Here is a 15,888-nt window from a genome sequence, read left to right as displayed (position 1 = left end):
ACAGGTGTTTAACAGCTTGCTCGTGTCAGTTTGCTGATCCCAGTTTGGACTCAGGCGCCAGGCTCGCCATACCTTCCCTGCTGACTGTGGAAAATGGCTTCCCCCCCACCCCCGAGCCCCCTGTGTGTGTCCCGGGAGGTGGACCCTGGGACGGGGCCAGCAGCAGTGGCTCTGACCCTCTGGTGGAGAGCTTGGCTTCCTTCCCCAGAGTTGTCCCCTCCCCCTCAGGTCATGCTAGACTGTGGCCAGTAGACCCGGGAGGGTCACTGTGTGGCCGGCCAGGCCAGGCCCTCTCTGGTTTTGTCACCTATGACACCTTGGGCCTCTCCCAGCGCTGCCATGGGAATCGCACGTCCCCACCCTGTGTCCCCGTCATCCTCGCGAGGGACGTCCACCACAGACAGCTGACTTAAACGCTGCGCCCTTTCCCTGTAGCCAGAAGATGCATCGGGAGGCTCCAGCCCCAGCGGGACCTCCAAGTCCGACGCCAACCGGGCGAGCAGTGGGGGCGGAGGCGGCGGCCTCATGGAGGAGATGAACAAACTGCTGGCCAAGAGGTGGGTGTCGGGGCCCCCCAGACCCGGGCCGTCAGGGGGCTCCTGCTGCCCAGCTTCCAGTGAGAGGCCTCGCTGGGGCCCAGGGGCCTGGCCGGCTGCGCTCAGCCGTGCAGGGGACTGTGACGTCCTCCCTTCTCATGGAGTCACTTTGTGTGACGTCCTCCCTTCTCATGGAGTCACTTTGTGGCATCAGGCCGAAAGGCATCCTCTGGCAACCGTCTCTGAGGTAAACTCGGAGGGAAAAGAGGGGTGTTCCCTGCACTTGGGACCCAGACAGAAAGAAGACAGAGCGGCTCAGAGCACACCGTGTGAGTGGGTGCGGGGCCGTGATGGAGGACACGGGAAAAGGGACTGTGAGACGGCCGGAGCCTAGCGGTCGCCACCCCGAGAGGGAAGACCAGTCCCAGCCATGTCATGTGGGGCCCTGGGGCTGGGCCGGTCGCCCATTTCTCTGTCCACGCCAGCAGGTGTGGCTCCCGCTTGCCCAGGGCCGTTAGCCTGTCACCGTGGCTTTCGGCTGTCCTCAGATGAAAGCTGAGCGGTGGAGAGGTCACCGCTCCTCAGGGAAGGGTTGCAGAGCTTGATTGTACCCGAAAATCTGGTGTGGCTGCAGGAATGCGCTGACTGGTCAGCGATGCCATGACTCACCTGGGCACCAGAGGGCCCGGGAGCAGAGCCACCTGTCAGAGTGTTCCTCGTGGCCCTGGTGCCAGCAGCGAGCCCCCTGCCTGCGGTGTCCCTCCAGACTCTTCCCTCCGCCCCCAAGCCAGCCGCCTCTGAGTGCGAGCTTCCCGTGTGCCCTGCGTCTTCCTGTCCTGCTGCAGCTCCTTAGACCTGCCGGTCTCTGTGAGGATACGGTGGGAGAGGGGCCAGCATGCAGGGAGCCGGTCTGACACCAGACGGGGCAGAGCCAGCGTTTCCTGCCCGCGGCCCCTGTGCACGGAGGGTGGTCCACAGCACAGGGCATCCCCCAGCTTCCAGTGGACCTGAGCAGACAGAGAAATCAGGAGGGGGGACAGCAGTGCCCAGAGGTGTGCAGGTGACTGTGGCTGCCCCCCCAGGGCCACAGGTCCCTGAGAGCCAGGAGGGCCTCAGCGGGCTCCAGTTCCACACTGCTCTGCCTAGAAGGGCGAGAACGCGTCCTGGGCGGAGGCGGGAGAGGAGAGCAGCCGTGCAGGGAAGAGAGTGGCAAGGTGGGCGTGTTAAGTGCCCGGGAAGGTCAAGCCGTCCTCCATGGCCCTGGCTGTGGAGACGGACCCAGCATCAGGCTGGAAGAGACAGCCGCCTCTTGCAAGCACGTTGGATTCCGTCTCAGAGAAGTGAATGAGGCCTCCTAGAAAAACAGAAGGTGTTTTTCAGAAAGAAAATATTCACGCCTTCCCAAGTCCAAAACCAACACATTAACAATAACAGCCTGGCCTGGACGGTGTGGACCAAAGAGAGAGGACGTTCCTGTGAACAGGAAAAGGCCACTGTGCCAGCAGCCAGCGCGACGCCCAGATGCTGGTGGGCGAGTCACCGCCCTACCGGGAACAAACACCCTGCAGGACTCAGCAGGGGTTATCCTGGTGGCGCTTTGAAATCCTCCTTGGTGCTGGTGCTGGTGCTGGAGGTGGGGTGGGGCCGCCTTCTGTGTGGTTCTGGCAGGCTGGCTCCTCCTTCCAAGCCGCCTGCCCTCAATGCAGCGTAGGGGAGGGGGCCCATAGTGCTGACCGCTGGTGTCAGCACTGTCCCAGGCCTGTGGCTCCTGAGTCTTCGCGGCCTGCACTGGGGAGAGTCGAGTGCCGTGGGGGGTGGGCAGCGAGGACGCCACCACCATGCAGGTACTGAGGATGGCAGCTTGCACTCGTTGTCCAAAGAGAGATGGGAAAAGGCAGGTTTGAAGCAATGCAGGAGGGTGACGTTCGGGCCTTACGGTCTGGGGATAACGGGGATAATGGTGTCAGGGTAACGCTTGCCTCTGAGATGAGGAGACCCCAGGAGAAGCCTGTAAGGGGAGGAGCCTGTGGGGGAGGAGCCTGTGGGGGCCCGCCCCACACACCAGGCCAGCTCCCTCCCTGATGGGCCGTTCACCCTGCACCTGCGCCTTTTGAGAATTGTGTGCGCTGGCGGCTTCGTGGGGCTGATGATCCCCAAGGCAAGTCTTGGGGAACATCAGGGTCTCCACGTGTAGATTTGGGAGTTAGCCACGTCTAGGTGACCAATGAGGTGGAAACAGAAGAGTGAGTTTAGAGTACGTAAAGAGAGACTTCATACCTGTGGGAAACGCATCAGTTTACTAGAGGGCATCTAGTCAAAGCCTTCCCTTTTCTGAGCATGTGGGGTTCTTAGTGTTGGTCCATGCTGGGGTCATATGAAGGGATCCTTCCTCCCTCCCACAAGGGGACTGCTCACCCAGCCAGGTCGGCCTGCAGCAGGCATGTTCCTGCAGCCTCGACTGTGACAGTACCCGGCCCAGAGGGACACCTCTCCTGTTCCATGCGGCCAGGCCTTGAGCGGCCTGGAAGATAGCTGTCACCCAGGAAAACCAGGCCCCTGGGGACCTCGATACTGCAGACCACCCTTTTCCGGCCCTCAGGGTCTGCTAACGGAGCAATGTCGCCAGGCCCTGTCCTGTATGCCTGGGCCAGTTTTTTGTCCAGGGTCCTGGGACAGGTGCAGAAGGCCCGGACACCCAGCGGGCATTGCACAGAGCAGAGGGGTGCTTGGACAGATTGCCTCCTTCACACAAAGCAGGGGTCAGACCCTCTGAGGACCACGCCGGGTCCACACGGGGGCGTCTGGATGGGTGCGAACACCTTCGGGAGCTGATGATGTCTTCTTCCCTTGTGTCAGGAGAAAAGCGGCCTCCCAGACAGACAAGCCGGCTGACAGAAAGGAAGACGAGAGCCAGACGGTGAGCAGACACCCCCTCACTACCCCGCCGTGTGGCTAGACTGGGACGGGCCTCTGGAGCACTGAGGTGCATGTAGTTTGGACAGGCATGTGCAGTGCGTAGCAAACACAACTGGCGCCGGGCACAACACTGTACTATCCCCCCCCCCTACCACCCTTGTCTTGTTTGTCTTGGAGACCATTTGGCGCCCCTCTGCGAGTGGCACCCGGGGCATGATAGACCCCCTTGCTCCTCTCTCGTTATGCCACTGGGCATGTGATAGGTGCTTCACCAGGTGACACAGGAGGGGCGGAACAGGAGGACGAATGACGAGAGGTCCTGTCCCCACGCCTTTTGCACAGAATGTGGATGGAGTTCATCCAACTTAGTGACCACGAATTTTTTAAACTGCAGAGGCCTGTGTGTCCAGGGGCCCCAGGAAAGTCACAGGTCACAAAGCGTGGCCTAGTCTCTCAGGTCGGCTCTGCTTAGGTGAGCCCCGGGCCCGAACGCCTGACTCCCTGCCTACAGGCCCCATGGCGTCCTCCTCTGACCTGTTCTAATAGGCCTCCTGCTCGCTGCTGTGAGTGCAGCTTACCCGGATCCCACCCGCGTCCACGGGCCCTGCCACACCCGGCGGCCCTCGCCGGAGCAGTGTGGACGAGGCACTGGTGGGCGGCTGTCCTTTTTACACTAGTCTAGGCTCTTCCCCACAGCACATGGACTAGGTTTAGAACTAATGGGGAACAACGAGCATTATTAAAAGGAGGAAAGAGCCCCAAATGTGGAGTCAGAGCCAGCTGGCTTAGGTTGCCTCTCTGCCACTTGCTGGCCAGTGGCGCTCTGAGGACCCATTCCACCGATGTCACCGCAGCGTGCTGGCCCGGCAGCCTCACCCGCTGTACGGCTGGCAGAGGGGCCCCGCCCCGTGGGCTAGGCCACGGGCACACGCTGGGGACGCACTGGTTGGTAGGACGCGGCCCCTGCCCCGAGGCAGAAGCCTCATAAAGTGCCAGGAGGAGAAGGACCCCCAGTGCTCTGGGGGTCGACGCAAGAGCCCCAGGCCCCCAGAGCTCCCGGGAGAAGCACCACTGACCTAAACTCCAAAGGAAGAGGGAGTTTGTAAGGCAGAGACCAGAGCGGAGTGCGCAGCAACGGCACAGGCTGGCTGCGTGGGCCTGGCCGGGCCGGGCAGGGAGGTGCAGGTGGCCGGGGGCAGCTCCGCCTCGCCCACCTGTCCACTGTCCCCCTGCAACCATCTGGTGATCCAGGGCCTTTTCACAGAGGGATAGTGAGGGACAGACCTAGATTTTAGAACTCATTTTGGCAGCAGCAGTCATGACCTTGTGTGCTGACTGGGACAGAGATGACCTCCGGACAGGTTCCCAGCACTCCTCCTCTCCTGGGGGTGGGGTGGCATGCTGCGGTCAGCGCAGCTGGGCTCTGGTAGGGAGGCCGTGCCATGGCCCGCCGGACTCCCCGAGTCCAGCCATGCAGCCCGGCCATCTGCGCAGCACCCTGCAGGGTCACCCGGACATCTGGTCCTCCCAGCACAGCGGCCGGGGAGACGAGCCCTCGTGGACGGTGAGAGGGGGACAGCCGGCGCCCCCAGGAGCGCAGGCCCCGCTGCTGTCACTCCCGAGGTGCCGCGGGGTTGTGCCTGCGCAGGCGGCGGCGGGTGCGGCCATCACGCCTGCCTCGCGTGGCAGGAGCCCGTCTCCCTGCAGCCCTCTCCTTCCCCGACTGCCGTGGGCCACACCAACTCCCCACCAGGATTTGGGGTTTCAGTGTTTGAATAAGATCGTTATTTTGCTGATTATGAAAGTAATACATGTTCCTTAAAGAAACTGAGGTTCTGCAGACCCTGGTGGACAGGGTCCTGCCCCAACCAGGCAGCCTCGTGAGCCTCTCTCCCGTTTCAGGAAGAGCCGAGCACATCCCCGTCCCCGGGCACCCGAGCGGCCAGCCAGCCACCCAACGCCTCAGGTAAGGGGCACCGCCCGCCCTGCGCCAGGCCCGGGTCCTAGGGCAGGAGGCACCCCAGCAGGAAGACGATCTGATCCCCCCGCCTCGCTTTATTGACGAGCAGACGGCCGGGGGGTTGTGCGAGCAGGGTCTCCCTGCCACCTTCCCCAACGCCGCCCTCTGGGGAGCCCCATCGCCCCTGGACAAGCCCAGGGCTGGCGTCCCAGGGGGAGCCCTGCCTTGTGGGAGCCTCAGCGCTGGCCAGACCACAAAGACATTCCTCCCACCAGCACCTGTCCAGTGGCAGGAGGTCCCCGGGGCTCAGGTTCCCTGCCTTGAGCCAGGGCTCTGAAGAGGAATGTTTACCTGCCACAGTCATGTCCCCCTGCGAAATGGCAGCTGAGGAAAGGGACAGTGTCACCAGTGAGCCTCGCTGCCCCCAGAAGCCACCCACACCCTGCTGTGAGTCCCCAGTGTGGCTGGGGCACAAGGGCGTGACCAGGCGGGAAAGGCCCCGGGGTCGGTCTCTCAGTCACTCCGTGGACATACGTTTAGCGTCTGCTCTGAGCCGGGGGGTGGGGAGGCAGAGAGGAAACAGGCCCCCACCTCGAGACGCATTTAATGATGGAAGTGCGCCCTGGGCCCCGACTTCTGAAGGGCCCCACAAAACCCCAACTTTACACTTTTTCTAATGACAAGGGACCCAATATCTTCTGTGCCCTGGGACTCAGCCGACCTTCATCCGCCTCTGCTCCCCCACCCCCAGCCGAAGGAGGCTCTGGCCGCCGCTGCTGTCTCGCTAGGGCCGGGGTGTAGCTCGGCCCCTGCCCCGCCCTGCGTCCTGGTCCTCCGCTGGCACACCAGCCCCCTCGGGACTGTGCCTCGTCCCCTCTTCCCAGAGGGTGCCCTATGGACTCTTGGTGAACAGTTACGTGAACACCACACTAGTGCAGTTAGGTGTCTCCCAGCTTCGTGAGTTGAAGCTCAGGGCAGTTATATGGCTTGCTCCAGACGACACGCCTGCAGTGTGGATGTGGTCCCAGCTCTTGGACCTGCGGTCGACCTGGCCGGCAGTCTCCGGGGTCAGCTTGGGCAGCCGGCTTCTCTGAGGCCCTGGGCATTCCCCTTCTGCCTCTCTGCTCTTCCCGCAAAGTCAGGGAGCTCAGTTCAGCTCAACAAATCTCTTGGGAAAAATGAACTATAACTTATTATCACTTAACTTAAAAAATAGAAGGACAAACCAGCTCTTAAGCCCAGGATGGGGACAGGCCAGCTGTAGTGTGGTGAGGACCAGGAAGTGAGTGGACAGCAGTTATTCATGGGGCCCTAGGGGCCCGGCCCCCAAAAGCTAACGTGGACTCAGGCTGCCCGAGAGTCCTGGCAGAAGGGTCCCCCTGCACACTCAGCCCCCTGCTGGGGTTCCCTGACCTCTTGGTTCACATTCCAAGAAGAGTGGACTTCCCTTTGTGAGAACTCAAAACCGCCCTGGCCGGTTGGCTCAGCGGTAGAGCGTCGGCCTAGCGTGCGGAGGACCCGGGTTCGATTCCCGGCCAGGGCACACAGGAGAAGCGCCCATTTGCTTCTCCACCCCTCCGCCGCGCTTTCCTCTCTGTCTCTCTCTTCCCCTCCCGCAGCCAAGGCTCCATTGGAGCAAAGATGGCCCGGGCGCTGGGGATGGCTCTGTGGCCTCTGCCTCAGGCGCTAGAGTGGCTCTGGTCGCAACATGGCGACGCCCAGGATGGGCAGAGCATCGCCCCCTGGTGGGCAGAGCGTCGCCCCTGGTGGGCGTGCTGGGTGGATCCCGGTCGGGCGCATGCGGGAGTCTGTCTGACTGTCTCTCCCTGTTTCCAGCTTCAGAAAAATGGGGAAAAAAAAAAAATTAAAAAGTTAAAAAAAAAAAGAACTCAAAACCAGACCCCGAGTCAGGGTCAGCCAAGTCCTGAGTGGGGGAGACCCGGGGTGACAACACTGTTGTCTGCAGCCCCACAAGGCTGCCCGGGCACCTGGGACTAAGCCAGGCTCCAGCTGTGCCCACAGCTAGACTTCCCGGCCAGGGCCGGGGGGGCCTCCTGTCAGGGGTACTGGGCAGGGGTTGGGGGTCCCCTCAGCCCCGAGGCTCCTCGTCCCTGACGCCTGACGTGACCCGACAGAGGCTGGCCGGAAGCCCTGGGAGCGGAGCAACTCGGTGGAGAAGCCCGTGTCCTCGCTGCTGTCCAGGTGAGCGGCCCTGCAGGGGCTCGGCTGCAGGTCCCCGGGCCGGGTGGCCGCGGGCCGTTCACATGTCTGTTTCATTCTGCTGCCGTAGAACCCCATCTGTGGCCAAGAGCCCCGAAGCTAAGAGCCCCCTTCAGTCGCAGCCACATTCTAGGTACCAACAACCCCATCTCGGGGGCCCCTCTGTCCCCGGCCCGTGACTAACACCCCGAACCCCATCCCGTGTTCTGTCATCTAACAGCGTTTTCTGGGAAAGGGTGACCTGTTCTCTCAGCCCTGGGGACAGGCAGGGCTGGGGGGCTGCTCCTCCCTCTCCTCCAGAGGGGGCCTGGGGCCGGGGGGGACACGGCCCACTCAGAGAGGCGTGAGCAGAGCCGAGACGGGTCCCGGCACTGGGCTCACCAGCTGTGCCGTCGGCAAGCCAGGTGACCTCTCCAAGCCGCCACTCCCCATCCCGAGAAGCGGTCCGCAGCCTCTGCCGCGCAGGGCAGTCGTGTGGACAGCTGTGTGGACGACTGGACACAGGAAGTGCTCCCTGGCCGCCACTGCCCCCCACAGCTCCCTCAGGCCTGGCCGGCCGCCCACCGCCTCGCCTGCCTCTGCACTCCACACCCACCAGGCCCCCCAGGGTGCTGGCCGTATTCCCGAACCAGCAGCTGGTGCAGTGACAGGACAGGGTCTCTGAAACTGAGCTCTCCCAAAGTCAGGGACCAGCAGCCCTGTCGGAACCGCAAGCCAGGGGGCCTGAATTTGCATAGTGGAAGTATCTCCGTCGCCTACCACAAGTTGAGGAAACCGCACAGAGCAGGTGGCACTGAACCTGGTCTTGCCGAGTGAAACAGGTGGTGAGCAGAGCGCTCTGGCCTGGCCCTGGCAGGAGGGCAGGGACGGACTCGGGGAGCAGCGAGGGGACGTCTCGGGGACAGCCGAGACTGGTCCAGGGCCTGTCGTCTGCCGGGCTCTGGGCCGGGCCTGCACGTCCCGGCACGTCCCTGCACATCCCTGCCTGTGAGGAGCTCTTCTCTGCTCAGAAGGCCTGCAGCTGGACAGCTGTGGGTTCTGACAGGCGCTCTGGAGACCCAGAGGGTCACGTGGGGACAGCACCAGCGCTTGAGTGAGCCAGCTGGGGAGGCCTCTCGGGCAGTTAGGTGGCCCTGCGATGGTGGGGACAGCCTTTAACCTGGAAGTGCTGAAGCCCTGAGCCTGTCACCACCTGGCAAGTCCAAAGAGCAGAAAGGCCAGAGCGGCTGCCAAGGGAAGGGGGAGGAAGGGCAGGCTGGGCAGGACGGCGGCGTGCCGGAGGGTCAGGGTTGATTCTGTACATGGGGAAGCTCGCTGTGGCGTGAGGGGAGGTGGACGGAGGGGCGGGAACAGAAGCAGGCCCGGGAGGAGGAGGGGGCCTCTGCTGCGAGGGGCTCGCCGGCTGTGCTGTGGGCCCTGCAGCCCTCACGTAGCCAAGCTCACGCACACGGCCCCATCTCCGTCTGGGGTCTCTCGGGTGTGCACATGGGGAGAACGGAGGCCCAGGTGACCTGGAAAGTTGCTGTTGCAACAGGCACTTGAACCTACAGGACATATGTGGTAGACGTGGGTCTCAGGCTGGACGTCTTTGCCATTGGGACCCAGACTTGCTTCCAGACTCATTCAGGACCACGGTGGGCCTCTCTGGAGTTCACTTGGGAGGGGGCGGGAGTAGTTTGTTTATTCACTTTAATTCAGTTCTGCGCACTAGCCCACTAAAATTTTATTTATAGTAGCGTTCGGTGGGATTTTCCCCAGTTTCATTGACATATAATGGACATCTCCTTTGTGCAAGTTGAAGGTGCACAACACGGTGACCTGACGTGTGCACACGCACGAGTACAGGGAGGCTCAGCCTCGCCTAGTTCGTGTGCGGTGAGAACATTCAAGCTCGACCTCCTTAGCTGCTCCCAGGCCACAACATGGGCTTGCCGACAGCCACCCGCTGTCCCCTCCCACGCTGCGCTCATCTCTGCAGCCGGAGGGCCCGCCCGCAGACCCTCCCCACCACCCTCACTTCCCCCAACCCCACAGCCACCGGTCTCTGTTTCGATAAGTCCGGCCTTTCAGATTGCACCTGTAAGTGAGAGCACCCGGGATTCATCCTCACGTGCCTGGCTCGTTCCCCTGGCATGCTGCCCGCCAGGTCCGGCCACGATGCCACACAGCAGGGTGTCTGTCTCGTGGCTGAGGGACTGCCGTGGTGTGTGTGCTCCTTGTTTTCCTTAGCCGTTCCTGTCAGCGGACACCTAGGTGGCTTCCATGTCTTGACTGTTGTGACTGGTGCTGTGGTGAAGTTGGGGTGCAGGTGTCTCTTTGAGATCTCATCCATCAGTGACTTCCTGTCCTTCAGAGGAGACCCAGGGCTGGGCTCGCGGGCTGCTTCTCATTGTCGGCAGCACTCCGTGCTGTCCCCGCTGTGGAGCAGCTCCCCGCGTGTTCCCCCCCGCTGTGGGGCGCTCCCCGTGTCCTCCCCCGCTGTGGGGCGCTCCCGGTGTCCTCCCCCACTGTGGGGCGCTCCCCATGTCCTCCCCGCTGTGGGGTGCTCCCCCGTGTCCTCCCCCCTGCGGGGCGCTCCCCGTGTGTCCTCCCTGTGTCCTCCCCCGCTGCGGGGCGCACCGTGGTTCCCCGCGTGTCCTCCCCCGCTGTGGGGCGCTCCCCCGTGTCCTCCCCCGCTGCGGGGCGCACCGTGGTTCCCCGTGTGTCCTCCCCCGCTGTGGGGCGCTCCCCGCGTGTCCTCCCCCGCTGTGGGACGGCTGCCCGCGTGTCCTCCCCCCCTGTGGGGCGCTCCCCGTGTGTCCTCCCCATGTCCTCCCCCGCTGTGGGGTACACCACAGTTCCCCCATGTTCTCCCCCGCTGTGGGGCGCTCCCCCCGTGTCCTCCCCTGCTGTGGGGCACTCCCCGCTGTGGGGCGCTCCCCGCGTGTCCTCCCCCGCTGTGGGGCGCTCCCCTCGTGTCTTCCCCCGCTGTGGGGTACACCACAGTTCCCCCGTGTCCTCCCCCGCTGTGGGGCGCTCCCCGCGTGTCCTCCTCCGCTGTGGGGCGCTCCCCCCGTGTCCTCCCCCGCTGTGGGGCGCTCCCTGCGTGTCCTCCCCCGCTGTAGGGTGCTCCCCCTGTGTCCTCCCCCGCTGTGGGGTACACCACAGTTCCCCCGTGTCCTCCCCCGCTGTGGGGCGCTCCCCACGTGTCCTCCCCCGCTGTGGGGCACTCCCCGCTGTGGGGCGCTCCCCGTGTGTCCTCCCCGCTGTGGGGCGCTCCCCGCGTGTCCTCCCCCGCTGTGGGGCACTCCCCGCTGTGGGGCGCTCCCCGCGTGTCCTCCCCCGCTGTGGGGCGCTCCCCGCGTGTCCTCCCCCCCTGTGGGGCGCTCCCCGCGTGTCCTCCCCCGCTGTGGGACGGCTGCCCGCGTGTCCTCCCCCCCTGTGGGGCGCTCCCCGCGTGTCCTCCCCATGTCCTCCCCCGCTGTGGGGTACACCACAGTTCCCCCGTGTTCTCCCCCGCTGTGGGGCGCTCCCCCCGTGTCCTCCCCCGCTGTGGGGCGCTCCCCCCGTGTCCTCCCCCGCTGTGGGGCGCTCCCCGCGTGTCCTCCCCCGCTGTGGGGTACACCACAGTTCCCCCGTGTCCTCCCCCGCTGTGGGGCGCTCCCCGCGTGTCCTCCCCCGCTGTGGGGCGCTCCCCCCGTGTCCTCCCCCGCTGTGGGGCGCTCCCTGCGTGTCCTCCCCCGCTGTGGGGTGCTCCCCCCGTGTCCTCCCCCGCTGTGGGGTACACCACAGTTCCCCCGTGTCCTCCCCCGCTGTGGGGTGCTCCCTGCGTGTCCTCCCCTGCTGTGGGGTGCTCCCCCCGTGTCCTCCCCCGCTGTGGGGCGCTCCCCCCGTGTCCTCCCCCGCTGCGGGGCGCTCCCCCCGTGTCCTCCCCCGCTGCGGGGCGCTCCCCGTGTGTCCTCCCCGTGTCCTCCCCCGCTGTGGGGTGCTCCCCCCGTGTCCTCCCCCCCTGTGGGGCGCTCCCCGCGTGTCCTCCCCCGCTGCGGGGCGCTCCCCGTGTGTCCTCCCCGTGTCCTCCCCCGCTGTGGGGCGCTCCCCCCGTGTCCTCCCCCGCTGTGGGGTACACCACAGTTCCCCCGTGTCCTCCCCCGCTGTGGGGCGCTCCCCGCGTGTCCTCCCCCGTGTGGGGCGCTCCCCCCGTGTCCTCCCCCGCTGTGGGGCGCTCCCTGCGTGTCCTCCCCCGCTGTGGGGTGCTCCCCCCGTGTCCTCCCCCGCTGTGGGGTACACCAGTTCCCCCGTGTCCTCCCCCGCTGTGGGGTGCTCCCTGCGTGTCCTCCCCTGCTGTGGGGTGCTCCCCCCGTGTCCTCCCCGCTGTGGGGCGCTCCCCCCGTGTCCTCCCCGCTGTGGGGCACTCCCCCCCGTGTCCTCCCCCGCTGTGGGGCACTCCCCCCCGTGTCCTCCCCCGCTGTGGGGCACTCCCCCCCGTGTCCTCTCCCGCTGTGGGGCACTCCCCCCCGTGTCCTCCCCCGCTGTGGGGCACTCCCCCCCGTGTCCTCCCCCGCTGTGGGGTGCTCCCTGCGTGTCCTCCCCGCTGTGGGGAGCACTGGTCCTCAGCTCCGCCACAGGCCTCCTCTGTCCAGGGGCCTTGCCACCGGGCCAGCCACACCATCACCCTGAACCAGCAGGCCCACAGCCTCTCTCTCCAGGTGGAGGGAAGTGGAGTCCCGACAGTGCGCCATGGTCTGTTTGTAAAGGCCAGGCAGTTAGACGAGGTTTCTGCCAAGATTTCTCAGGGAAGATTCATGTGCAAGAGACATTCAGTTCCAAACTGCTAGATTTAGTTCAGGAGCTTTTCAGAGGTGTACAGTCCAAGAAACTGGAACCTTTCCCTCAAAAAAGGCCAAAGACGTGGCCTGAGATGCTAGGCCTTCAGGATGAGTGTCTGTGGTACCGAGTGTTTGCGCTGCAGCTGATGCCTCTCTCACTAGTTTTCCCCCGAGCCCCCGTTCAGCCAGGACCACAGACGCCAAGCACGGGCGTATCGCTGTGTTTTCCAGGCAGGGGAGGCAGCATGTGGCATGCACCGCTGCCCGCCTGCGTCACCACATCTGAGTGAGCGCGCCCTGTCAGAAAACCCAAGTCCTGACTCGGGTTGGGAAGTCCACAGAAACCACAGGGTCCTGGCGACGGCTGTTAGCTCTTCTCACTTAGCTACAGCTGGCCAGACACAAGAGCAGGAAGCCTGTGAGGGCTGACGGAAGAGGCAGGGCCCAGGTTCCGTCTCACACGGCCCCCCAGTGTGGCGCGTGCTCATCCGGCCCGACACACACTCCACGCCCCCTGCCGTCCTCTCCCCAGGATGAAGCCGGCTGGCAGCGTGAACGACGTGGCCCTAGACGCCTTCGATCTGGACCGGATGAAGCAGGTGAGTGTGTCCTTTCCCGAGAGGCCGTGAAGGAGCCAGAGGCTCGGGACTATCTCGGGCGCACATGGGCGGTCAGGCCGCTGCAGACGTCGGGAGCGGGCAGTGGGGGGGCGGTCACAAGGCTTGTCCCCGTCCCCAGCTGTCGCTACAACGGAGCATCCCCTGTGGGCAGGGCTGCAGCCCTGTGGGGACGCTTGGTGACCCCTGCACTCAGACCAGTGTCCCCCACGAGGCCGACTCTCCAGGCCCACAGCCCACCCTCACACCCAGGCTCTGCCCACAGGAGATCCTGGAGGAGGTGGTCCGAGAGCTTCACAAAGTGAAGGAGGAGATCATCGATGGTGAGTGCGGCCCCACCAGGGTCCCCCGGGGGGCGGGCAGGGCCGCCCGGCACTCAGGGCCAGGACACAGAGCCGGGAGGGCCCAGGCGGGGAGGCCGTCAGGACCCCCGGGGCCTCCGGTTTTCTTCTTCCCACAGCCCGCATCACCCTCCCCATTTTCTCACTGAGCAAACTGAGGCTCAGGCACATGAAGGGACTTGCTGAGCACACACGTCTCCCCGCTGGGTTCCTGCTCCTGCGACCCCCGCGCCCTGTGCTTGTCCCGGGCTTAGCCACAGCAATACTCAGACAGGACAGTGACAGAGTGTTCCACAGTGCAGGCCATCGAAGTGGCTTCGGTGGTCTGTCCTGTTGGTTTCAGCGTCTGTGAACTTAGGTTGACTTTTGATTCTGCTGCCTTCCTAGGGGTTTAGAGAGACCAGGAAGCCACAGAACTACTTTAAGGGCCTGACCTATATAGTTCAGAGCCTGGTTGGCCCTGAGCTGGGGAGCAGGTGTGTGGCTCTCCCCAAAAAAGTCTCTGGTTCCAGCATGCAAGGCCTGGTCCCTGTGGATCACACACATCCAGTCACCCCAGGGCCTTTGATGCAGCTGGCTCAGGTCTGCAGCCAGAGGAAGAGGAAAGGTCTGGTCAGGCAGGCAGGGTGGCTCAGCCCGGGACGGGGCAGTGAGGGCCTCCTGGGCCTCCCCCACCCGAGGCCAGCAGTGAAAGCATATCTGGGGGCTGGTGGGCCGCCTGCACTAGAGAGAGGAGGCTAGAGTGAGAGCCTTCCTGGGCGCCCATGGATCCGGACCCCAGTCCAGAGCTGGGTGACCGAGCTCCCCCAGCCGGCCCCACAGGGAAGGCTCCGTTCCTGATTGTCCAGTCCCCCTGCATGCCTGGGCTGGGCAGATAAGGAGTTAACGGAAGAGGGCATGCTGGGGCTAGAAGGGAGAGGCAGGCGGACTACTAGCTGGCTGTATTGCTGGGTGACCCCAGGAGGGAGCAGCCCGCGTGCAGAGGGAGTGGGAGGGGTGGAGGCAATGGGGTGGGGTGGCCCCCGGCGTCCCGTGTGCAGGTGCCGCCACCAGTGGGCGCTGCCTCGGGGCAGTGTGGGCCACATGGGCTCCGAGAAACGGCCCCTTGTCCCTGAGGCATGCCCACCCCATCCAGCTTCTTCTCCTGGCCTTCAGCTCCAGGCCTGGCAGGGGATGTACAGGGACAGGCCCCGTTCTGGGGGGGCCCCAAGGGAGGGCACAGGAGGAAGGGGGGGGCAGAAGCCCCCACCCCTCTCCGGGGAGGAGCATGGAGGGAGGGGGACAGCCATCCGCCCTGCCGCAGTCGGGGGAGAGGTTCCTGGGTCCTCAGAGCGGAACCCAGATGCCCATCTGCTCGGACATGTCCAGGGCTTTGTGCTGGTCACTCTCGCCCCCAGCTGGCTGTTTTAATGGCCGGCCAGCTAGGGGTGCGGATGGGACCCCACAGCCCGGCAGCCTGTGCAGATCCCGCTACGCACCCGCCTCGGGGCCGGGCTGGGGCTCTCGGGAGCGAGCGGCTCTGGGAAGGGCTTCACCGGGGCGTGGGGACGGGGCCTGCGGAGGAGGGCTGGGTGGGCCCCCAAACCCCCAGCACACCTGAGCCTCCCTGCCCTGCCCTGTCCTCTCCGCAGCCATCAGGCAGGAGCTGAGCGGAATCAGCACTTCGTAGGGTGCCTGTCCCCTGCCGCCGAGACATTCCCACCCTGAGGACGCGGGGGACAGCCAGGCGCCCCGCCGGCACAGCGAGCACGCACTGGAGCTAGGATGTGCTTCAAGTCAAGTCTTAACCTGTCATAAAATATTAAAATGAGCAAAAAGTTCAATTCCTGGATTTTTTTAGATCCTACCTGACACAACACCAGGTCTACTCGCCTTTTTTTGTATTTTATATTTGTCTATTTAAGTGTACATTTCTTTTGGTTTATAGAGAAGACACCCCAACCACACACTTCATTAGATGGCCCCCCGTGTCCCCGGGTGACTGTCAGCGCCGGGCTGGTGGCAGGCTGTGCCAGCGCCCTTCCCTGGTCGTGGCGAAGGCCTGGCCACGCACCGCGGCACCTGTGTCCACGTGGTAATAAACGCTGACTGTCCACACGCCCGACTCCCGCTCCCTCTCTCACGCCGCTCAGTCGCTCCTGGGGGAAGGCCCCACGACAGTGGTGATCGGGAGTAGTAGCAGGAGCAAGACGGTGGCCTTAGGGGTCGGGGGTGGCTGGGCTGAATGCAGAAATGGGGAGGACGGGAGGGTGAGGGTCCTGGGGGGTTGCCAGAGCCACACCCACAGCAGAGTAGGACGCGGTCCTGAGTGGCACCTGTGCTGGGACATCACAGGGATTCCGTGTGCGGTACGCTGACCATCAGGGCCAGGAGAACGTACCCGTCCGACCCACCACTGCAGACGGAGCACTGCAACTTGGGCTTTGTGGGCTTGGCCTTCTGCTGGGCTCTGGAGGGACTGCCCATCGGCCAAGCCAGTGGCAGGCCTTGAAA

At 64.6% G+C, this 15,888-nt stretch overlaps 1 protein-coding gene across 4 annotated transcripts in view; it reads left to right on the top strand.

Moving 5' to 3' along the window:
• Positions 1 to 15,492, top strand: part of EVL (Enah/Vasp-like) — a 151,096-nt gene extending 135,604 nt beyond the window's left edge. For 3 of the 4 annotated variants that reach the window (XM_066388008.1, XM_066388005.1, XM_066388007.1), the window contains exons 7-14: positions 436 to 557; positions 3,393 to 3,453; positions 5,355 to 5,418; positions 7,548 to 7,614; positions 7,703 to 7,765; positions 12,970 to 13,036; positions 13,320 to 13,377; positions 15,027 to 15,492. In XM_066388008.1, the coding sequence (XP_066244105.1) occupies positions 436 to 557; positions 3,393 to 3,453; positions 5,355 to 5,418; positions 7,548 to 7,614; positions 7,703 to 7,765; positions 12,970 to 13,036; positions 13,320 to 13,377; positions 15,027 to 15,064 (540 nt within the window). In that variant the 3' untranslated portion in view covers positions 15,065 to 15,492. The remainder of the gene's footprint in view (positions 1 to 435; positions 558 to 3,392; positions 3,454 to 5,354; positions 5,419 to 7,547; positions 7,615 to 7,702; positions 7,766 to 12,969; positions 13,037 to 13,319; positions 13,378 to 15,026) is intronic. The other variant, XM_066388009.1, reaches the window with a different exon arrangement.
• The last annotated feature ends 396 nt before the right edge of the window (positions 15,493 to 15,888 follow it).

Source organism: Saccopteryx leptura, chromosome 6 (assembly GCF_036850995.1).
Source record: "Saccopteryx leptura isolate mSacLep1 chromosome 6, mSacLep1_pri_phased_curated, whole genome shotgun sequence".
Lineage (NCBI taxonomy): Eukaryota > Metazoa > Chordata > Mammalia > Chiroptera > Emballonuridae > Saccopteryx > Saccopteryx leptura.
This window is presented reverse-complemented; position numbering and strand designations above follow the sequence as displayed.